We start from the raw sequence: 23,809 nt of genomic DNA, 5'->3' as shown, positions 1-23,809 counted from the left end.
GGGCCCCAGTGACTTCTCCAATTCTAATTCACAGAACAGGAAACCAGTATCCCTGGGGAGGAGAGGGCCCCTGCTCTGTCAGTCACCCAAGGCCAGGGAGTCCACATATCTGATGCTGCACTGGATTCAGACATGAAAAAGAATTTTCAGCATATTAGAGGGCGGACCTTGTCCCAGCTCCCAGTCGTCCAGGACGAGGGCAGGGTGGTGGCAATGGTGGCAGAGCCAGCAGCGGGCTGCAGTGGCGGTGGCCGCAGAAGCCATGGCGCAGTGGAGAAGGAAGTGTTATTTTTGCAGTTTCATTAGGAGGCCCGAGGAGAATTCAGCCGCAGGAACCCAGAGCGTTGGGGGGTGAGGGTGGGGGTGGGGACAGCAACCTGATTAAGATTTGAGAGGCCTTCGTGCAGGGGGTCAGCAGCCAGCCGCCCAGACTTGTATCAGCTTATAGGCACAGGATGTTGAGGGAGACTGTGAGTCCTCACCCGCAGAGGTGCCCTGCCAGGAGGTCTGTCGGGGCAAGGCCTGTGCAAGGGAGGCAGGTTGGGAGTGCTAACTGGATTTTTTATTTTTATATCAAGACACTGTGTTTAAAATTTTTACAAAGGACAAACTCCATGGGTTTCCGTTAGTGTTTTAAGAACTTTTCTTTAAAAAAAAAAAAAGCCAACAACAACAAAAAAACACCGTCTTTTTGAAAGAGAAATGACATACACGAAAGAGACTCTAAAGAAAATGGGGCGAATTTCTGATAGCATTACCCCAAGGGCAGAGGTAGGACCCAGCTTACACCCAGGGCCCCCAATAATGACATGGCCTCCACAAAACCTCATTCACCAAATCTGGGGTCCCCTGGTCTAGGGAGGCCAATGCTCCTGGGGAACGCAGGTCACCTGTGGTCTCCACAGCCCTCCACAGAGATAGAGGTGGCTGGTGAGTTGTCCCCTATGGCCTTCCAACCCCATCCAGTGACAACCCCTTCCTCCTTCTCCCCCATGGTCTTGCCCGAATCTGTTTCTTTCTTGGGGCTCACGTTTCTCAGTCATTGTGTGAGCAATGGGAGTTCCAAAGCCAGAGAGACCTGGGCCTGGAGCCCTCCCTTCCGGAGCCTCTTTGCACTCATGGGTTGGAGAAGCATTTGTTCCAATTTTTTTTTTTAAAAAATCAACAAAAACGAGACCCAGAAAAAAGACCAAGTCTAAGGGAGAAAGAGCTACTCTGCTCTTTAAAGCTCCCAAGTCTGGAGTTGGTGGGTGGTGCAGTTCCAAGAGATGCGGAAGGCGAGCACCAAGGGGTATCCAGCTGGTGCTTCAGGCTCCCTGGGAGTGTCTGTGGTCAGGTCTGGGAGCCGGCTTCAGCTGCTGTTCCATGGGTCCTCAGTTTCCCAAGGACTCATGTGTGTCTCCATTTGAAGGGCTTGTTCAGGTTTACTTCCTTATTTGTGTTGTTGCACATGTGGGTGCATGTCCATATCTGTCTATGTTTGTGCACGTGGGTCTGCTGTTGGGTGTGGGTGCGTGCGTATACATAGATGTCTGCATGTGTCTGTGTGTGTGTGTGCATGTGTGCATGTGTTTTTGTGGATCTGGGAGGGGTAGAATCAGGATATAGGCTGTGCTCTGGGCTAGAGCTACTATACCCGGGTGGTGGAGTGTGAGTGGGGCAGCCCAGTACTGTTGAACCCTGCGGCAAAGGTGTTATAGGGGTGCAATGTCTGCAGCCCCACCAGGGAGTTGGGGATCATAGTGATGGTGTTGGGGGTCATGAGTGGAATGTCATCAGGGGAGCGCCGCAGGGTCAGCGTGTAGTCAGGCAGCGTGGTGAGGCGCAGGGTGTCATGGGGAGGACCCGCCTCACACTCGTGGTGTGTGGGACCCAGCTGCAGCGCTGCCAGCTCCTCCTCGGGAGCAGCTCCCAGTTCAGGAGCCCCGGCTCCCCTCTGAGGGCTGGGCTGCCGCAGGGGCTCCTGACGTCGCTTGTCCTTCCGATAGTAGAGAGCAGCGAAGGCCAGGACATTAAGGAACAAGAGGGAGGCCCCCACAGCGATGGTGACGCTTAATTCAGTGGAGTAGTCACGCGGGTTCTCCACCAGGAGTGGCCCTGCATCCTGGTCCCCGTTCCAGGACCCCTGGGCATTCTCGTTGCTGTAGGCGGGGGAGATGGCTGGTCGCTTGGTGCTCCAGGTCTTGCCATTGGGCCTGCGGGTGATGTGGGAGCTGTGGGTGGTATCCGGGGGCGGCACTTTGGTGGTTGTGGACGTGTAGTGGAACATGTCGTGCAGGTTGTATAGGTGGGGCACCAAGTGTTTCCAAAAGGCCACCTTAGTGGCCCGGTAATGATCGCGGACCCTTGGCTTCAGCCCGATGTGAAGGTACAGCTGGTCTCGGGGATTGTATTTGGACCAGGCCACTTCCTCAAAGCGGTTGGCCTTGGTGTGAATGAACTTGGTGTCCTGGGGGACCGGCTTGTTGGGATCCCTGAAATACCACATGGAAATCTGGGGTCACCACTCTATGTAATGAGGAAAAGGCCCAGATTCTTCCTTTAACACTCAGCCCTAAACCCCTTCCCCAGTCCAGAATGTTCTACCTTTTCCATCTTTTTTGGTGTCCCTCACCCTGTCCATACCCCTCATCTTCCCCAGACCTTGAACTCCTATTGCCCATGACATCATGGAAACCATCACATCCTCCCCTGCACCCATCCTCTGAGATCAAGCTATAGGATGCTTCTTCTCACAAGTTACAGAGCATCCATTCATCTTTTCAGCTGCCCAGTTTTTCCAAGAGCCCTTTAAAGGCTTTCTGAATGTACTTTATTCCCACTTCACCTGGCTTCTTACCATCTAAACTCGAATCCCATAGTTATGCCAGTAATTCTCATTCCTGCTTGATCCTATTGCTGACCAAATTCTGAACCTCCACAAAAATTTTTAAGGGAAGGAAATGGCATGAAAGACTAGATAAGAGGATGTACAGAAAGGGATGAAGGGGTTATCAATCAAGATTTGGTGACTGTTTTAGGAAGGGAGATGATGGAAGAGGTTTAGGTAGAGGAGCAGAGGGGAGGGCACGCTAGGGTCCCAAAGTAGAAGAACCCCCACCTTCTCCTTACCCAGTCTTGGCAAAGTTGGTCCAGTAGGTCATGACAACAGCACTGAGCATGACATCATTCTTGGAGAAGTTGCAGGGGAAGAGGTCAGTGGGGCCTACCATAGGGACACCAAAAACATAGGGTACTTCATCCCCATGAGCTGCGTCTGACCAAGCAGGCTTCATGAGGCTCTGGCAGTGATGGTAGAAGGCGTAGAAGTAGGTAGGCGAGCCATAGCGGGCATGCAGATCAGCCGTCACCACTGAGGGCTCCACCCACTGGTGGTCAGTGAAGAGTGCCACCAATGTCTTACGGCGGGTCTCAGGATTGTCACGGTCTGCCCAGTCTGTGTACATGAACTTGATGGTCTCCCGCAGGGTATCCTTACCCTCAGGATAGCCATACAGATTGTCCACAAAGTTGGAGACTGAATAGTCAAAGTCAGTGCCAGAGACACCATCTTCAGGGTCCACCACCCCTTCCACAAACTTGAGCCCCTCACCCTGGTTGACACCTAGCATGATGTCATAGTTGAGGAACTCGCCCTGTTCCATGAGAATCTCTGGGTCATCAGGAATGACATCACCATCAATCACTGGGCCAAAAGCCACATGGTAGCGGGCTGGCTGGATGTCTTGCTCTACCAGCTCCTTGGCACTCTTTTGGCGAAGACAGTCCACCATGTCAACTGTGTCTAGCACATTACAGCCCACCTTGTCTGCCAGCAGGCTGGTGTACTTCACCGGTTGGTAGTTCACAGCCCAGCTGGACAGAGCAGAACCGCTTTGGATGATGGCCCTCTGGAAAAGCCCTTAGAAAATAGACAGCACCAAGTCAGATCATCGTGACAGATCAAACACCTCTTCATTCCTTTTTTACTGAGGTCGCCCTCTGGGTTGAATGGGCTGTGAAGAAGGAATAACCCTTTTGCTGGAACGATGGGTTAGGACCAGAGGAGGGGTTGTTGGGCTCCTTTCCTGATTGGTCCCCTGCCTGTTTCTTGTCTCCTCATTCTAGGATGGTGGTTGGTAACTTTGGGGTTAAGGAAATGCTAGGAAGAATTAACCCCTTGGGTCCCAGACATCAGTTTCCTTAGGCTCCCTCTCTTTATCTCTCCTTTTCTTCCCCTCTTGCTTCCTGCCCAGCTGGGCCCAGTTCTGTGCCAGCACACCACCAGGGAGCTGGCGCTTCCACCACAAAGGGGTCTTTTTCATGAGGGATGAGAAATGCAGGCAGGAGAGAGTTTCACGTTCTCGGAGTTTGGGGAAGGATTCCTGAGGGCAAAGGCCCTGTGGTCTGAAGGTCTCCAGGGCATGTGCCCTCCCAAACTGTAGTCTCCACAGGGTCTTTCCTTTTCCTGAAGCTACTGATGCCTCAGGTCCAGATTTTCCCCTTGCTAAGAAGGAGCCAGTCCCCCAAACTCAAAATGTAGATGATTCTTCCCCTCTATGGAAAAAAGGTATCATTCTTTCTCTGACCTCAACATTCCCAAGTAAGGGAAACTCTGGCCCACAGGTGCACGTTCTATTCCTCAAAGAGAAAGAGTTTATGGGACTTCTCTGGTGCTCCAGTGGTTAAGACTCTGTGCTCCCAATGTAGGGGCCACAGGTTTGAGCCCAGTTCAGGGAACTAATATCCTGTATACCATATGACATAGCCATAAAAAAGAGAGAGAGAAAGAAGAGTTGAAGAGAGTCTGCATGGGTAAAAAAGAGAGGGAGAGAAATATAGATGACTACATAAGAAAGCCTCATTTTTTGAAAGATTATTCTCCATTACTCAATTACAGAAAGACAGAGAGAATAAATCTTTAAAGCAGCCAGGTTGCCAGGGACACAGGCCCACTATGAGACAGAGAATTAGCACCACACCAAGAAAGGCTTTCTCCTCCCAGGGAAATAGTCCCCAATCAGAGGAGGCACTGTTCCTCTTTCCAGACAGAGGCACCTTCACCACTCGTCACTTCACTCTCCTTGATGGAAAAAAGGAATTCCTATTCCCATACCATCACCTAGGAACACATTTTAAGTTGCCTACTTCCCACCTTAGTCTTCCCTCATGGAGTCTCTGGAGGGACAGAGGCAGAATTTCTAGGTCAGAAAAGGTGATTTTTCTCCCTGAGAGAGACAGGCCTTCTTCAAAGAGAGAATGCAAGTCTTCCTGTGAGAATATCACTAACTCATAAGGTGGATTTCAGTGAAAAACTGTGTTCTCTCTCATGGTTTTCCTTACTTTAGAGAAGGACACTTATTTTGAGAAGCTCATCTTTGCCTCTCAGACGTAGAAAGGGTTCTTACAGTCCAGGTGGCGCTAGTGGTAAAGAACCCGCCTGCCAATTCAGAAGATGTAAGAGACACATCTGTGGAAAATTCTTCAAGAGATGGGAATACCAGACCACCTGACCTGCCTCTTGAGAAACCTGCAGGTCAGGAAGCAACAGTTAGAACTGGACATGGAACAACAGACTGGTTCCAAATAGGAAAAGGAGTACGTCAAGGCTGTATATTGTCACCCTGCTTATTTAACTTATATGCAGAGTACATCATGAGAAACGCTGGGCTGGAAGAAGCACAAGCTGGAATCAAGACTGCCGGGAGAAATATCAATAACCTCAGATATGCAGATGACACCACCCTTAAAGTGAAGAGGAACTCAAAAGCCTCTCGATGAAAGTGAAAGAGGAGAGTGAAAAAGTTGGCTTAAAGTTCAACATTTAGAAAACGAAGATCATGGCATCTGGTCCCATCACTTCATGGAAAAGAGATGGGGAAACAGTGGCAGACTTTATTTTGGGGGGCTCCAAAATCACTGCAGATGGTGACTGCAACCATGAAATTAAAGGACGCTTACTCCTTGGAAGAAAAGTTATGACCAACCTAGATAGAAAAGCAGAGACATTACTTTGCCAACAAAGGTCCGTCTAGCCAAGGCTATGGTTTTTCCAGTGGTCATATATGGATGTGAGAGTTGGACTGTGAAGAAAGCTGAGCGCTGAAGAATTGATGCTTTTGAACTGTGGTGTTGGAGAAGACTCTTGAGAGTCCCTTGGACTGCAAGGAGATCCAACCAGTCCATTCTGAAGGAGATCAGCCCTGAGATTTCTTTGGAAGGAATGATGCTAAAGCTGAAACTCCAGTACTTTGGCCACCTCATGCGAAGAGCTGACTCATTGGAAAAGACTGTGATGCTGGGAGGGATTGGGGGCAGGAGGAGAAGGGGATGACAGAGGATGAGATGGCTGGATGGCATCACTGACTCAATGGATGCGAGTCTGGGTGAACTCCGGGAGATGGTGATGGACAGGGAGGCCTGGCGTGCTGCGATTCATGGGGTTGCAAAGAGTCGGATACAACTGAGTGACTGAACTGAACTGAACTGAAGAGACACAGGTTCTATCCCCGAGTCGGGAAGATCCCCTGGAAAAGGGCATGGCAACTCACTCTAATATTCTTGCATGGAGAATCCCATGGACAGAGAAGCCTGGTGGGCTACAGTCCATAGGTTCGCAAAGAGTTGGACATGACTGAAGCAACTTAGCATGTACTCATAGTCCACAGATGAAGAGAACATTTCCTGCTGAACACAAAAAAGGGTCTATTTGGCCCCCTTGGAAGCGTCACTGCAGAGGCTTCCCATCAGGCTAAAACTTAAAGTCTCCCTTAGCTGGGGTCATACAGCTTGGGGGTGGGAGAGGCTTGGTCTGGAGTGTGATAAGAACTTACCATCCCTCAGACAAAGCTCATCCACAGGTTTTTAATGTTGGCTTTGGTCCCATCTCCCCTGTCAAGGGCAGTTCCTGTCTTACACAGACTTGCTCTTCAGAGATGAAGGCCGAGAATGAGTGTTTCTTACACCTAAAAACTAATTTCCACTCTAGAGCTCTACCCGAAGTCACGTGTCCTTCCCACACAGAAAGATTTCCCCTGCCCAAAAAGAGCCAGTGTCCCTTCAGAGAGAGAGAGAGAGAGACATCCTACTCCCACACTCCTCAATAAGACTCCCACATCACAAGGAGAACCTTCCTTTCTCAAGATATAAATAGGATTCTCTCCTTTCCTCTTTCACACTGGGAGATATACATCTTCCCCTAGAGAAACATTTCCTTTCCACTTCTCCCCAAAGAAGGCTTCCCTGGTAGCTCAGCTGGTAGAGAATCTGCCTGCATTGTGGGAGACCTGGGTTTGATCCCTTGGTTGGGAAGATCCCCTGGAGAAGGGAATGGCTACCCACTCCAATGTTCTGGCCTGGAGAATTCCATGGACTGTATAGTCCATGGGGTCGCAAAGAATCAGACATGACTTTCACTTTCACTTTCTCCCCAAAGGGACACTGAGCTGGTAGGCGAGGGTTGCTGATTCCCCTGGGTGCTCTTGGGACATGAAGCTGGGCACCCTGGAGCCTGGAGGGCCTGGGGTCAGGGTCGGCAGCCAGCACTTGGCTAGTTCTTGTGCTGTTCCAAGAGCTACTCACCCTCAGAATGATGCGACAGTGTGAGGAGGCTGACACAGGATGCGCCAATGCCTGAGCCAAAGACGGTGATACGGCGGGGATCACCACCGAAGAAGGCGATATTCTCGCTCACCCAGCGGAGGGCCTGGATTTGGTCAAGGAGCCCATAGTTGCCCTTGGCAGCCTGATCACCAGTGCTCAGGAAACCTGAATTCAATAAAGGGCACAAGGACAGTGAAGGTGGAGGGATGGAGCATTTGGATGACGATGCCTGTCAGGGGCATAAGGATGGAGGATGAGCATGCAGTGTAGCTCTTTTCACCCAGTTAGCTTTAACCATTGCTCTTTTCTGCAAGGTCCAGCACCATAACTCTGGGAAATATCAGTTCCCTACTTCCTACTCATTCCCCAGTTTGAAAGGCAGGGTCTCCAGACTGTCTGAAAGGGATGCCTCCAGTTGGGAGACTTAAACTGCAGGAACTGTAAATGGCCAGTATCCAGCATCCTCTGCCTTGATGTGCTAACTGATACACTACTCTAGCACCTGTCAAGATAGAGTAGAAAGAGCAGGGACCTTGGCTCTACCATTTACTGGCCATGTAGTTTTAGGCAACTTATTGAAAATCCCTGGGCTCTAGTTTCCTCTCCTGTAAAATGGGGACAAAATACTTCAAAGGGTTGTATCAAGGATAAAATGAGCATAGGCATATCAGACGTGCTCAGCACACTATACATCTATAGCTACTTCTCTTTTCCCTTTATTCTGTCTCTGGAGGAAGTTAAGATTCGAAGAGACTATAATCCCTAAGCCCTCCTGGCACCCCCTGTCCAAGCTTGTCCATTTCCACTTCCTCCAGGGCCTCAGATGCCCCCTTCTCCTCATTCTCAGGGCAGGTCCTCATTTTCCCATCCTCCAAGACCTAATGAATCAGAAACTCTGGGGGTGGGGCCCAGCCATCTCTATGTTTAACAAGCTCTCCAGGTAATTCTGATGCCTGCTAAAGTTGGAAAACCACTGGGTTAGACCATCTTTTTCGTCTGGTGGAAAAATGGGGAAGTCAGTGCCGCTCATTACCACAGAAACAGGTCTTCCCGCCCACCCACTGGGATTTGCTGCTGAGGAGACATGTCACCATGGAGACTACCTTCCCACCCACCTGCTGGGATTTGCTGCTATGGAGACTTGTTGCCATGGCGACTACCTTCCCACCCACCTGCTGGCTATCCCACAGAGATGTCCTATATTCCCCCCACCCCACCCTGCTTCCATTTTAGTCTGATCTTGCTGCTTCATTTCATCCTCTTCCCTGATATTTAGGTTCCTTGGAAGGCTATCATCTCCTGCCCTAGGCTTTTGGAAAGGTTCTTTCCAGGTGGATAGCTGTGGTGCTCTTACACACTGAAAACCTATACCTGGGTCAGTATTTTTTAACTCCACAGTTAAAAGCTCATCCACAGCCCCTGGGATCAACTTTGTGGGAGGCCATGTCTGAGGAGGCTCCCTCAGTTCACAGAGAGTTCTCCAATGGGCCTGGTAGACCATCGGCAGAAGCTGAATTCAAACAGACTCAAGCAGGCACAAGACCTCATCACTGTCTTTCTTGAGCCCTTCTGAATCTAGCTACTGTAAAAGAGCTCATTTTACCCTCTTCAAGTATGTTATTAATTTACCTTTGGTGCAATTAAGTATGTAAAGTACTTAGTTATTCCTCTCAGGATCTAGTCACAAGCCCTCTTTAGCCCCAGGTTCCCAATGAGGAAATGAGAAGGAATTAGAGAAAGCCTGAATGAGGATGAATGGAGGAGCTCTTGTGCCTCTGGACAAGGGAACCAGCTTCTTGTCTGGCCCATTCACAAGCTGAAGTTGTTCCTGCAAGTCTTGAAAAGTATGCTGACCAAGATCCAACCTGGCTGTCCAAGCCTTGAGACCCTCCGGCAAAAATCATTGTGTTTGTCTTAGCCTGCCTGTCCTCCCTCCCTCCTCTCTCCTTCCCCCATTTTCTTTCTACCTTGTCTCTTATTTAGGCAATAGTAGACTTGGCTTTGGTCTTTGCCAAGGTATCATTCAGTGAAATGTGTCAAATACACCTGTCCTAATCAGCAGGGAGAGCCTGCATTTGGATGTAGTAAAGTAGATTTCTCCAAAATGAACCAATTTCCTGGGTTGGGAACAAAGGCCTGAAAGGGCTGAGTGGAGGATTTGAGCATCACTCTCTTCTCCCTCAGGTCCCATGAACCTCAGGATAAGAGGCACTGAAGCTTGTGGATGACGTCATGGCAACCATCCTACTGCAAGCATCCCGCTTGAAGTGCTCTATCCAACAGGCTCAGGCAGATGATACAGTGAATGTCACTGACCACAAACACACACAAAACCTGGCAGTTTGGAAGAGCAGTCATTTGCTGCTGGTTCCCCAGTAACTCAGTCATCCAGTGAAAAACCATGTGAGAATGAGGGCTGAGACACCAAACTCCATAAACTGCTAGAGCAAATCTGAGCCAGTCTCCCTGGGCCCGAGTTTATACTGCAGTACATGGTAAGCTGCTTGTCAACAGAAGACAGGGGAATCTGGTATACTGTATCAAAACCAGATAGTATGTCACCCAAGGCTTGACATTTACCAGGTTTTCAGTTTGCCTGAAGGCACCTGAGCAAGGATGTAGGATTCAGTTCTGAAACCTGAAAGAAAACTCAGCAAGCCCCCACTTCTTCAGCCCCAGGGATATCCACATCCTATATCCTGCTGAGGTCCCTTTCTTTTGTTGGTCTCAAGCCCAGTGGGGGCTTTTCAAATTATAAATACCGCCCTGCCTTGGATGGGATCCATGGACTCGCCTGTGACATCATCTAATAAAATATGTGCATCACCTAAGATGTCTAAAGAAGCACCTTGGAGGGAACCGTCTGTTTGGGCTCAGCGCTCAGAGAAGCTGATGGAAAGGAGAGTGAATGAATGCATATAAATGAGGTCCAAAACTGGTCACATGTTTTGGGAAACAAAACAACAAAGCCTCAGCTATACAGCAAAATCCCCAAGAAACAGGGACAAACCCATGTTCTATATCTGGTGCCAAGAGACAAAAACATCTTGTATGTGTCCAGAGTCCGATCAGTGGCCTATTGATTACATTTGTGTTCCAGAGCAGACACTGAAGGGCACACAGGAGGTGGTGGGAAACTTCTGGCCAAATCTTACTTAATGGCTCCTTCTGAGGTTTGGGTAGTATTATTTTGATCATTAACTATTTAAGTCCAAAGAATACACATGTTTATTCTTTAAAAATAAACATTTAAAAAAATGTGTTGTTTTTTTAACCCCAAGATGTGCTGTTCTGGTTATGCCAACGAGAGGAGGTTGTAAGGTGGTGGTCGGGGTCTTAACCTGAATTTCGTGGATGAGTTTCAGTAGTATCCATGAAATAATTTCTATAAGTTTGTGTGTATGTGTGTGTGTGTGTGTGTGTGTGTGTGTGTGTGTGTGTGTATGCACACAAGCATTTTCTGGGATAAGAGGCCATCATTTCTATCACAATTTCAAAGGGGTCCAAGACTCCCCAAAAGGTTAAAAACTTCTGATACACAAGCTTAAGGGTCAGAGCAACTGAAGGGTTGTTAAGTAATCATCAAACCAGGATATCACAGGGAGCTTGCAGCCTACAGCTCCCAAGTGACACTTCAAATTCTGAGTCTCTCCTCTGCCTCCTTTCTCTGTGTCACTCTCATCCTTTTTTCTCTTTACCATCCTTTCCTTCCCTTTCTTACTTTTCTACCCTCATTTCCCCAATTCTCCACTCTTTCTTTGCCTTCATTCCAGCTGGTCAGATAATTCGGAACTGAAGCATATTCTTAGTATTCTCTGTGTTTTCCATTGGTCCTTAGAGAATGGCGCTTTGTGTTGATCATTTTTAAAAGCAGCTGAGTTGAACATTTTCTATCACTCTCATTTAGAAAATAAAGTAACAGAATTACTTCTGGCCTTCAACAACCATGCATGTGTGCCTGCATATCTGTGTGTGATTATGTTTGTATATTCATTACTCTTCAGGCACTGGGCAGCCCAAGTGTGTGGGTTTACAGCCACCTGCATGGTACCATTTTTACTGTCAGAGACTCCAAACCTCTTTCTCAATGGGACAGAACAGCTTACGAGAGCCTTGCCATGATGTCTGGGGCAACTCCGAGAGCCACAGGAGCAGTGGCAGAACTATGAAACCCGAAGCCCACTAGACTGTGGAGAGACCAGGGAGATGCCCCACATACGTCACATCTAGTATCTGGATCTGCGGAATGGGACGCAGGCTCCACTTTTTTCAGGGAATATCATTTCTCCAGCCTGAACCCCCAAAAGATGTCTTGCTATCCCATACAGTATTAAGGGAAAGTCAACAGGAGGTAGCCTTTCTGTGTATGGAACTGCACCCACAAGTGAAATGCAGCTCTGGGGCCTCTGAGGTTCGAACAGGCAAAGCCACATATTCACAAGTATATGAAAATAAGGTCCCATCAGCCAACCAGCCCTGAAGAAGCCAGGCCTACTTGTTGGTTCAGCACCCAGGCCTGCAGACCTAACAAAGAGCCCTGACCCCCACTGGGACTCTGAGGACACCAGCCCTCTAGGCAGGAAGTTGGCTTCTTTGTGCCACTCCAAGGGTATGGGGCTACATGCGTCCTCAGAGGCCTGTGTGCTTGGTTGCCCTCTCTGAGGCACTTGTTTACCTCAAGACTTTGGCCACAGTTAGGCATTAACAGTTATCAAGGAAGGCACAGGGCAGAGGGGCAGCCTAAATCTCCAAAATAAGCATGTGGGCGACAAAGTATGTGGGGGAAGGGGATAAGGGTGTATATGAGGAGGTATTTGAGAACTAAGTGTGTATGTGTGGGAGCACAGTGGTGTAAGGGATAGGCGTATATGGAGATATATGTGTGGAGAGAGTAGAAGAAAGGTGTAGTGTATGTATGTGGGGTATGTAAGTGTGGGGTGTGCATGAGTGTGTATGCATGTATGGATATGGATGACCAGGTGTGGGTATATGGATGTATGTATATTTGTGGGGTAGGAATATGTATACCTGTATGTATTGGACATATATATGCTAGATGTGTATAGGAAGAGTATACGTGCTTATGTGTGGGTATGTGCATGGGGGTCTGTGGGTTTGTGTATAAGGGGGGACGTATAAGAGGGAACATATATTACATATAGAGCATGGAATGTGTATGTACACGTGGAAGCAGGGGTATGAGGGATATATGTAGTATTTGTGTACTTTGGGGTGGGGAGGTGTGGACTTGCAGGTATGGCTCCTATATGTGTAGGGAGGGGAACATTGGTTCATGCTTATGTAGGGAAGCTGAGGGATATACGCGTGTGTGTGGATGTTAGAGGAGAGTGGATACAGAAGTGGGCTATGTAGGGGGACATAGATCTGTGTATGTGTAGAAGATTCCCCCACCACTCCATACACACTCCACACATATAGTCTCCCCAACACACGTATCTAGATGCCCCACACCTTTCTACACTCCTTACCCATACCCCACATCTACAAAGATTTCTCTCACCTCCCATGTGTACACACACACACACACACACACACACACACACACACACACACACACAGGTTCCCTCCACATCCCTGTATCTACATCTGTGCCCATATACGTATGTGCGGTGTTTGGGTGTGGGTATGGACCCAGGGTGTGGGTCTTTGTGTAGAGTGCATTATGGGGGTAGAGGGAAGCATGAGGTGGGCATGTGTGGTGTATATGGGCATAGATGTAGATACAGTGATGTGGAGGGAACCTCTGTGTGTACGTACGCATGGAAGGTGAGAAAAATCTGTGTAGATGTGGGGTATGGATATGGAGTATAGAGAGGTATGCAGGTATCTGGATATGTGCGCTGGGGAAAATATATGTGTGGAGTGTGTATGGGGTGGTGGGAGAATGTGCATATATGTGAGGGGGTCTGTAGATGTAGGGATGTGTGTGTGTATGTTTGTGGAGGTGAGAAATAGCTGGACACATGCGGATGGATGCGGGCCATGTGGACATGTGGACATGTGAGGGTGTATGGGTGTGCAGATGTGTGACTGACTAAAAGGAATATCTGTGTATGTGTAGGGTGTTTAGGGATGTGAGGGTGGGAGAGTCGGGATAAGGACAGGACACCAGAAAATAAATTGATTTTACAAAACTCAGCCATGCAAAAATCTGGAAGCAGAGACCTAGCTTGAGGCCTAAGAAAAGGTGTGAAGTTTGAACTGAATTTTGAATGGCATCTCAACATTCCAGGAAAGGACCTAGGGATGTGCGTAAGCTCTGACCAGTTGGGTAAAACCATGGGATAACAACCTTGTGACCACCATCATTAGCACCAGCTAGAGAACCCAGGGGCTTGTTCTCAACTCCTCAGCCTTCTATCCTTCCTTTGAAAGCTCAGGCTTCCTTCTAGGCATCCAATAGGGAACCATACCTAGCACTCCAACCCGATAGTTGAGGGTGATGACGATGACGTTGCCATAACTGGCCAGGACACTGCCGTCAATCATGTTGCCTGTCCCTTCCATGTAAGAGCCTCCATGGATGTAGACCATGACAGGCTTAGCGCCACTGTCCCGGATGTCTGCAAGGAGAAGGGTTGAGACACAGGCTGGGTAGGCTGCCCTTCCTCCCCCACCCCTGCCAGCCCTGGGGTGGGGTGCGGGCAGCAAAGCTATCCCAGGTTCCAGGACACCACTGCCATCTCTGAGGGCAGGACTCAGGGGGCTGTTCAGCCCAGAGCTTGGGCCATCGGCCAGAGAAAGTCAGATTCTGGTGATGTTTTTAAAGACTGGTTTCAAGTGCCTCCCAGCTGAAGGCAGCCAGGCGTGCCTGATACAGTGAGTTCTACAGAGGCGGTGGCTGAGCCCTGGGGGACAGAGGGCAGGAGGAAGAGAAAGGGCTGGTCCCTTAGCTGGATCAGTGAGTTCCTGCCCTGGGCACCCAGGAGTCCTGGGACCTGACATGGCTTTAGAGAGCAGGGGCTGGGGAGCCCTGAAACCCCCAAGGCTAGACCAGTTACATGGAAATACGGCCATTGGCAGCAGCTGGCCCCCCAGTGCAGACAGAGACAAGAGGTGTGGGGATAAGGGGCAGCACAGGAAGAGAACAAGGGAAAATGTGGGGACAGGGGAGAGAATGGCAGAGATGGGGTTGGGGGGACCTTACTGACATGGTTTCTCAACCATGTGCTCATTTACCCCATTCTCCCTGGACATCAGGCAGACTTAGCTGCAAACACTGGGGATGGGGAAGAGGTGGGGCAGAACTAAGAATGAGAGAGCCCACCCCGAGTCAGCTCTGAGGTGAAGATGGAGCCTCCACAGAGGCCACTCAGCAAGGGATTTTTAAGCGGTTGCTCCCAAGCCGTGACTGTCCCACTGGGGACAGGGCTGATCGCCTAGACCTGCAGCACACCTCCCACCCCCGGCCTGGGAGCTGGGCTGCACCCCACTGCCCCAGAACACCCTACCAGCCACCAGTGGGCCCCCTTGAGCTGTGTGGCCCCCAGGGGTGGGGGCCAGGGCATGGAGGTAGAAGGGAATGCTCTCTGCTGCCGCAAACACAACCTGTTTTCCTGAGGAGGAAGGAAGACTGGTTCAACCGTCACCCAAGGATCTTATGCCATCCACTGCCTGGTCTGTGGCGTATTGGCCTCAGCCTGGTGTTTCAGCCTGGTTCTTGTGGCCATCCTGAACCTAATACAGCCCCTGACCCCAGGCCATCTTTTTCTTTTTGGGCGAAGGCCAAGGAGGTCCTAGGTGGCGCTGTTCCCCAGCCCCTGCGGTCATCACTGCCTCACTCCTCACTTCCCCCTCCCAGGAGCCAACCTCCCCACAAAAACACAGGGGCTCCTGCCATTCAAGTTCCTCTGCGCCTCTCCTCACCTCCCCACCCTGCCCCCGCCCTCCTCAGTCCTGCTTTCTCTCCACTCTCCCTGCTGCTCAGTCGGGGCAGGTGCCCAGGAACCACAGAAGATGGGGAAGGAAGCTGTCTCCGGGCAGTGGGGGACCCCGTGGCTCTGCTCGTGGTCCCCTGCTCCCGCCAGCCATGTCCATCACCTTGGAACTCCCAGTGGCTGACCAGGCCAAAGATGGATGAACAGCCCAACGGCCTTGTACAGGAACAGAAACACACCAACGGACAGACAGACAGACAGACGGGGCTTCTCCCCACTGAGAGGGGGAGGGGCTCTGTGCCATGCACCAGCCGCCACGCCCTGCAGCCCCCAAATACCTTCATCTTCATCCCCGTCATTATCCGCTAAGTCCTCGCCCTGTTTCTTAGCGCCGGATCCTGGGGACCAGACACGGGGAGACACAACAGCACAGAACAGAGAACAAAACAGAGAGAGAATTCAAAAACAGCATGACTGCAGCGTGGCCCAGCAAGCCAGCTCTGGGCCTGGGCCCAGGACAGGCAGGAGGGATGGCAAGAACTGAGGGAATGGGTGGGCTGAGGCCCAGACCTTCATCAGGATGATGGTGTTGCAGGCCCCTGCTGTGCTGGCCTCACTGCACCTCCCTACCTGCCTCTCTGTCCCCAACAGCCTGTCTCAGCCAACCACCTTCTCAGTTAAGAAGGAGGCAGCAGGAGGTGGGCCAGGGCATGGAGCTGGAGACCATCTCAGGGGAAGGCCTTCTCCCAGGTGGAAGGGGCTGCACATGCGTACACAGGCCAGCTGAGCTGGAGTGTGGGGGCAGGCACCAAGGGTGAGAGGCGGCATCACCACCGTGTGGCTACAGGTGTGAGCTGTCAGGGCAGAGCCAGGGACCCTAGCCCTAAGCTATTTGGGCCCAGTGGGCAGGCTCAAGCTGGGTCTCAACTGATCCTGATTCCCACAGGAGAAAATGGGAGATGAAGCTTTCCCTCTGCTTTTCCTTGCTGAGACCTGCTCTGAGTAATGGCAAATGGGGTTCCTGCCCACAGGAACCATGCCTGAGAGCAGCAAGCATTGCTCGGAGATCAAAAGAGAGCCAGAGAGGGAGGGAAGAGAAGGAAGGGGAAGAGGAGAAAAGGACATGAGAGAGAGAGAGGAAGAGAGAGAGAGAAACAGAGATAGGAATGATGGTAGCAGCTCCTACCATGTACCGAATGGTTACCATGTGCCAGACACTCTACTTCTGCCATATTGTTTGATCCTTACACCCCAGTGAGGGAGGGACTATCTTTATTCCTGTTTCACTGATGGGGAAGCTGAGAATCAGAGAAGCAAAGTGACTTGCTTAAGATCACACAGCTAGGAAGTGCTAGAGGTGAGATCCAAACCCAGGTCTGCTTGATTCCAAAGCCAATGGTCTTTCCACGGCACCATGCCACCTTTCTGGGATGGGGAAAGGGAAGGGAAAAAATAAGTCAGGAAAAGAGGTGGAGCATGGGGAAGGGGGAAGGGAGGGAATAAGAGAAAAGAAGAAACTAGAGGAGAGAAGTTTAGGACCTGGCTGAGCTGGCACCAACTCTCCTTCCCATTCTAAGGAGACAAGAAGTCCATCTTGAAAATGGCTTTGAGAAAGAAGACCCACCGCCCAGGTGCTGATCAGTGTGTGGAAACAGAGGTCATTCTATGGTACCCCAGGGCTTATCCTCTTGTCTAAGATATCAGATACTCTTGGCCTGGAGGCAGCAAATAGCTTTCTTTCTCAGCTGGTCTGGGTTTCCTCACAGCTATTAATCAAAACTGGAGCCGCCCTCAAATTATAAAATAACTTTACAACTAGGGCAAGAGCCCAGCCTGAGGGGCAGAAACTGCCTCTGGCTTTCTGAACCTCCCGTGGTGCCTACCGTCTTAACACCTGACGACAGCACTGCCCTCAGAAACCCTGTGGGGCCTGGGGCATCATCACCCACGCAGCAGAAACCCCCACCCGTCCTCAAACAGCAAGGAATCACTCATCCTTAAACACGAATTCCCTCCAATTTGATGGAGGTGGAGGTGGGGGGACAGGGCACACCTTCCCCAGGAATTTCTTCACTTACTCTGGACCCTGACTTAAAAGATGCATCCCTTTTGTCCCCTTGTGGGAATGTCCCTGCCTTGCTGCACTGTCCCAGCCTCCTTTGCACAGATGCTTTGCTCCCTCTGCATAGTACTCACTGAGCAACTCCTCGCTGCCATGCCTGTCCCCGCCCCTCCAGGGACTAGCTAGACCACCACCCCCAAGTCCGGTACTGTGCTGCTGCAGGTGCCCAGTCAGCCCTGCCTGTTCTGAACACACCACCCCCATAACCATCTCTGGGGACGGGTCTCCCCCAAGAGGCAGGCTTTTAAAATCTGTTCCAAATGGCCAACAGGCCCTGTATAGGGAACTAATTTGAGCAGCTAAATGACCAGATGCCCTCTCCCACACTGTCTGGAACCCACTTCCCAGCTTGGCCTGTGGGGCTTCACTAAACCAGCTGAGTTTCAACACTAGCCTATGAGCTTCTTCAGAGTAGCGATCGAGTCTTTAGTTATTTCTAAATCTTTCCTCTACCTCATATCCCTCCACATCCCAACAGCACCTAGCACATGGCCTTGCCCATAGTCAACAATCACGATTGGTAAATGTTTGAACTTGACTGGCGCTTCCAGGTCTGGACTCTCAGGACTGTACTGGACTGCCCTAGGCTCTTACTGGTGCTCTGGGGGGGATCAACTGCTCCTAGGAAATGGTTAATGTCATCGCCTCCCTCTCCATCCCCACACCCAAGTAAGCAAGTAACTACTAGAAGCAGGTTTAACAGACCCTCTTCATGAATTTTTTTACAGGTTAAAGGAATGTTAAGACTGGAATAGTCCTCTACCACTTTCAGATGCAGAAAAAGAGGTTCTCAAAGGAAAAGACTTGTCTAAGGTTTCACTATGAGTTAGCAGCTGATATGGGACCCAGGCTTGTGTCTCCCAGACCCATACTCTTTACGCAGCACCTCCACCTCCTTTCTTCATTCATGCAAAAGCGTTTTTACTGATTGCCTTCTGAGCTCTTTACGGAAGCCCTGAGCTGGGTGTGAGGAGGTGGTGGAAAGCTTATCTCCGGGGCAGGGGACCTCCCTCAGAGCTTCAGTGTGCATCAAAAGCGCTACATATACATTTCCGGGCTCTTCTCCCAAGAGATTCTTACACGGTAGGGAATATCCAGTCCCTGATGACCCCGCCTGGGGGAATCCTGCCCTATGATTTCAAAAGAAAACAAACTCCAAGCTTGCCAAAGGGTTGTAGGGACCAGGCTGTGATTTTCCACCTGTTCCTTAGTCTGTTACTGCTTCCAATTTGATTCACCCCATCTGTATTTCACCATTTGTTTCAGAGGGGAGGTGGGAATGACCAGATGGGAGTTGCCTTGCCTGCTACAGTGGAAAGAACACTTCCCTGAGGGTCAAGAGACCCAGGTTTTGGTTCAGGCTCTGCCACAGACCAGGGAAGGGGCCTTGAGCAGCAGCAAGTCACTCCCCTGGGCCTGTTTCCACATCTGTAGAATTGGGAAACCAATTCGTGCTTTATAAGCTTCCAGAGAAGGGGGGGGGTGGATTTTCTGAGGTAAGTATGCAAATACTTTGAAGAAAACAAAAAGTGGTGTTGGAACAAGAAGAGTTATTATACAGGTGGTGAGGGGACAAATTCCTCCTGGCAAGAGTGCCAATTTGAAATTTGAGATCTTGTGCCTCCTTTCGAGTCCACAGTTCCCAGAGACCTCCCAAGGTCTGCCACCAGGCCAGCCGGGGGCACTCAGCTATGCCCTGGCCAGAGGCAGTAGACAGGGTGGCAGGGTTACTACACCTGGGTACAGTTTGGTCTAAGCTCCAGGGCTGGAGAGTTGAATCTCAACTTTCAACCTGGGAAAGAGCACGGAAGGATGAGCTGGCAACTCCCTCACCCGGAAAATGGCAGAGCCTCTGGCTCCATTTTGGTGGCTTAGAGTTTCTCCTGAGGTGACCTGGAGGAAAGCACTGGCTCTGTCTTTGGCACACACTTTAGGGTGGAATTGGGGGCCAGGAAGATTGAAAGAAACGGGGTTTTGCTGCTTCTGCTCTGAACCTGCCTTAGGCCACCAGAGCCTCCCTGAGGGGAGCCGGGGCCCTTGGATGAGGTGGAATTTATGCCTGCTCACCGCCCCCTGAGCCTGGGCTACTTGAAGGAAGGCTGGGTCCTCAGGGGCAAGGGCAGGTGGGCAGGCAGCCCTCCCTCTCTCTCTCTCTCCCTCCCCGCCGGCTGGCTACCTACCTCCTTTCCTACAAATTTTCTTGTTGGGCTTTCGGGCGCATTCCTTGGAAATCCGCTTTACTGTAAAATGAATAAAAAACTAAAAAATAACAGGAGGCCTCTGCCCGGGGGCATGCACCCCCCACCCCCCAGGCCCCAATAGCTGCTCTGCAGGCGGCACATGGCAGAGAGCCTGTCCCACCATCTCCTTGTTTCTGTCACTTACCTTAGTGTGACCCCCGCGGGAGGAGGCATCAGCTAGTGAAAGAGGAGGCACCTAAGCACTGCCCACCAGGTTGCCCCCTTCCCCCCACACACACCCAGCTCCCTTGGCCACACACACACAGGTGGAATGGCAACAGGGGGGCCCGGTGGAGCCAGCATCCTCCCGCGGGGAAGCTGCCAGCAGTGACCCATACTCCCCCGGGGAACCCCCATCCAGCATCTGGCCCTAGACCTGTCAAAGCTCTCAGGCCTGGCCAGGCCCATCCTGTGGTAACAGTGTCACTCACACATGGGAGCTCAGACAATGCTGGGAGAGGAAAGAACAGGGAGGAGGAAGAGGGAGGCCAAGCCAAGTGATGGTTAAAAGCCTTTTCACAGACAGACAGATGCATGCTTCAGGGCACACGACCACATGCCAGCCACAAACACAGTGGGGCGGGTGGGAAGCAGGGAGGGCACAGCGCCTGGCCGCACTCACCATCCTCCGTGGGCACATAGACGTTCAGGTAGAGGCAGTCCTCGTTAGGCTCCTGGATGTAAGTAGCGACGATATCCAAGTTGGCGGTGAACCAGACAGGAAGCATGACTTCGGGCACAGCTGTGTGGATGTTCTGGGGGCACACTGGGGGAAACTGTGTGGCGTTCCGGATGCCCGACCAGGATGGGGGCGGCTCAGGGGGCAGGAAACGTTTCTCGCCGATCGGGGGAGCTGCGTAGGGCACCCCAAGGTACTGGTCCACAGGCCCCAGGATCTCACTGGGCAATGGTACCCGGGCACCCCTTAGCTTCCCAAAGTGAGTGTTGACTGTGGGTGCTGGGGCCTGGGTACTGGCCCTCAGCACCAAGCTCAGGAACCACAGGGTGAGGCACAGGCTCCGGCCAACTGTGGGCTTGGGGCTCAGGGACAGCGAGGGTGGGCCAAGCCACAGCCACATGTTCCGGGCCGGGGGACTGGCAGGAGAGGCAGACTCCAGGGTCACAGCATCAGCCCAACAGGCAGCCCCTTCATGGCCACACTGACTTGAACCTCAAAACTGAACTCTCGAGGGACACCTACAGGTGCCCGGCAACGTACAGAGCAGGTCGTCCGAGCACCACAGCTTCAGAAAGGGGACTCCCTCAGGGCCAGACAGGCCTGTGGAAAGAGGGAAGTATGCGTCATCCAAGATGGTTGGGAGGACTGTGGAGTGGGTCTTTGGGGCCCTACTGTGCTCAGGCTGTTCTCCTATAGTTAAGAAAGGTTTCTTCACACCCAGGATTCCAAGGACCCTCAGACTGCCATTCAGGGCCATTCGCTGCACCCAGGGAAGTGGTTGGAAAAGCCAAGGGGATGGAGAGATGGACAGTTGTTGCCACTGTAAGTTGCCAGTCCCCAACTTCAACTTCTCAGCCAATGGAGTTCATCGGGGTCAACTGGAGCCAGAGTAGCATGTGGGGGAACAGGAAGTGGAGCTCAAGTTCCTGGGTACTCTTCCTGGATACTGAGCTCCTAGCCTCCAAGACCCATAACCCCCATAGGGTCCTCCACGTCAGGAGAGGGTAGGATTGTGCACCTCACTCCAGGACTAAGGCAGAATAAGGGAATATGCATCAAACAAGCAAAGGGGCCTCTAGAGAGACCCCCCACCCCTCTCTCTGGCAGGGCAGGGGGCAGGACAGACATTCACAACAGTCCCCAGGCCCTCCTGTACGTTTTTCCACAGCCCTCACTGCTTCCAAATACTTAAGCATCAGTCCTTTCTGGCAATTATCTCTAATTCACACGGGGTGCCAGAGACTGAGGCAGAAAGCAGTCTGCCTAGCACCCTAGGCATTGTTGATGCTCAGCCAGTGTAAAATAAACAACGGAGGGCGGGGGACACACACTCAGAGACTCACAGAAATAAACTCACAAAGACTCAAGAGGGAGTGAGGGAGAGAAAGCTGGAATCACAGACACTGTGATATTCACTCAGAATATATTCACATATATTTCAAACCCACAGAGACTCCCTCATATAGTCCCACCTTCTGAGACAGAGAGCTTCCCAGAGCCAGAGACTCACAGAGATACATTCAGAGACTCACTGAAACCTAATCACACATACCACATAGGTAAATATCCAGGGACACAGGCAGCATAACGGTGACACACAGGTGGAGACAGAAGCAGAAACAGCAACACACTCGAGGCACACAGGCCTTCCAACACAACAGCTGTACAGTCTACACATATACATAGGCACACAGAGACACTCCCGCATGGACACACACACACACACAATTGAGTTTCCCCCTATTTCTCCCGCCTTCCAAGATTGTAGGCCTGCTCCTTTAAGAACTGGCTGGAGGGGTGGGGGAGGGAGAATGGGAACGCCCGGCCACCGCCACCAAGAGAGGGGAATGAGAGCGTGTGTGTATGTGTGAGAGAGAGAGAAAGAAAGAAAGAGGGAGAAAGGAAGAGAGAGAGGAGAGGGAGGGAAAGAGAAAAAGGAGGAGGGAGGGCGGGCAAAGAGACTAAAGGGGGGGCTCAGAGGAAATGGGGAGAAAAGTATGGGTGGTTAGATCCCAGACACTGCCCAGAATGCACCCGGGTGGAGGGAGGAGGGGAAGGGGTAGGAGTAGGGAGGTGGGGCAGGAGGGAGTGGGTGTGCGTGTGTGTATGGGGGGGGGGGGGCTAGTCCGCAGCTGAGTTCACACAATCCCCCCATTCACCGTCTCCATGGCAACTCCGGGGTACAGAACGCTCATTCACACGGCTTCCCCGCCAGCAACCCCCCCACACACACCATTAACCCCCTCGGTGCTGCCCCTCCCCGCAAATTCCATTAACCCTTTTGAGATGCCTCCCTCTCCAGTAACCCTTGAGCACCAAATGCTGTTCTCCTGTGAGTCAATTTCCTGCAGCCCTTCCCCATAAACACCTAGACAAATCAACCGACCCCCAAACGCCCTCTGTACCCTAGGACCCACTGTGAGTCCCCAAGGCCAAGATCTCCAGACTGGTCCAACTTGCAATTTGGGAGAAGACAACGGGAGGCGGCAAAGCCGGGGATTCAGAAAGCATCTGGGGGGTACTCTGGGCTGGAGCAGTATTGGGCGGGGGGCATTGTGCAGGAATGGACTGGTGTCGAGAACTGCAGTATTGGGGGCTTTGCGGGTTCTGAATGGTATTGGGGGATGGAGCTGCATTGGAATGGGGAAGGATAGGATAAAGGCCTCCGTTGGGGGGGGGGCTGCAGAGAGTGGGGGAGGGAGTCTGGCTGTGAGATGCTATGATGGAAGAAGGATGGGGCTGCACTGCGGGGGAGGGGGGACTGGCAATGTGCAAAACAGAAACAAACGGGGCAGGGGGCCCTCAGGAGGGGTATTTTGATGAGCATGCGGGCAGGGCAGTGGAAATAGAGGGACCATGGGCGGGAGGATGATAAGGATGCGGGATTCAGGGAGGAAGGAGGTGGAGGGGAAATGCGGGGGAGGATTGGGGGGGGTCAGAGGTGCCGATGGAGAACATGGGGTTGAGGATGGGGTGCATTGGCTGGGAAGTGGAGCACCCCAGGATTGGGAAAGGATAGGATCGGGGCAAGGTATGGGCAGCTAGAGGATGAGAGACCGGGGCAGGCGGCCTCACCTGTTCCCCGGGCTGTTGCGAGCGACTGAACCGGGCCACGGACCACCCATATCGCTTCCAGGCCAAGGGCTCCGCACCCGAATCCCCGAGATCTGCTCTCCGGCAGCCTGGCTGCTGTGCCCGCGCACCGAGGGGGCGCGCTGCGCGTACCCGGACAAGGGGGGGCGCGGTCCCTGCCATTAACTCCTTTTGCGCCAGAGATGGCTCAAGTCCT

At 51.7% G+C, this 23,809-nt stretch overlaps 1 protein-coding gene across 3 annotated transcripts; it reads right to left on the bottom strand.

Annotated features, from left to right (window-relative positions):
* Positions 1-540: 540 nt before the first annotated feature.
* On the bottom strand, positions 541-23,717 carry NLGN3 (neuroligin 3). 3 transcript variants are annotated; one of them, XM_004022166.6, is made up of 8 exons: positions 23,596-23,717; positions 20,464-21,120; positions 19,782-19,841; positions 15,818-15,877; positions 14,016-14,165; positions 7,561-7,746; positions 3,112-3,901; positions 541-2,474 (listed from the first exon to the last, which is right to left on the bottom strand). In XM_004022166.6, exons 2-8 carry the CDS (start codon positions 20,918-20,920, stop codon positions 1,631-1,633), a joined length of 2,547 nt encoding a protein of 848 aa, XP_004022215.1. In that variant the 5' UTR covers positions 20,921-21,120; positions 23,596-23,717; the 3' UTR covers positions 541-1,630. The 3 variants fall into 3 exon arrangements, with proteins under 3 accessions (XP_004022215.1, XP_004022213.1, XP_004022214.1); XM_004022164.6 differs by lacking the exon at positions 19,782-19,841; XM_004022165.6 differs by lacking the exons at positions 15,818-15,877; positions 19,782-19,841.
* Positions 23,718-23,809: the final 92 nt, after the last annotated feature.

Source organism: Ovis aries, chromosome X (assembly GCF_016772045.2).
Source record: "Ovis aries strain OAR_USU_Benz2616 breed Rambouillet chromosome X, ARS-UI_Ramb_v3.0, whole genome shotgun sequence".
NCBI classification, from domain to species: domain Eukaryota; kingdom Metazoa; phylum Chordata; class Mammalia; order Artiodactyla; family Bovidae; genus Ovis; species Ovis aries.
This window is presented reverse-complemented; position numbering and strand designations above follow the sequence as displayed.

Coding starts and splice junctions, on each gene's coding strand:
- NLGN3 (XM_004022166.6), bottom strand. CDS start 20,920: ATGTGGCTGTGGCTTGGCCCACCCTCGCTGTCCCTGAGCCCCAAGCCC. Junction 14,166..15,817: donor TGACGGGGATGAAGATGAAG/GTATTTGGGGGC, acceptor TTCTCCTTGCAG/ACATCCGGGACAGTGGCGCT. Junction 7,747..14,015: donor CTATCGGGTTGGAGTGCTAG/GTATGGTTCCCT, acceptor TATTGAATTCAG/GTTTCCTGAGCACTGGTGAT.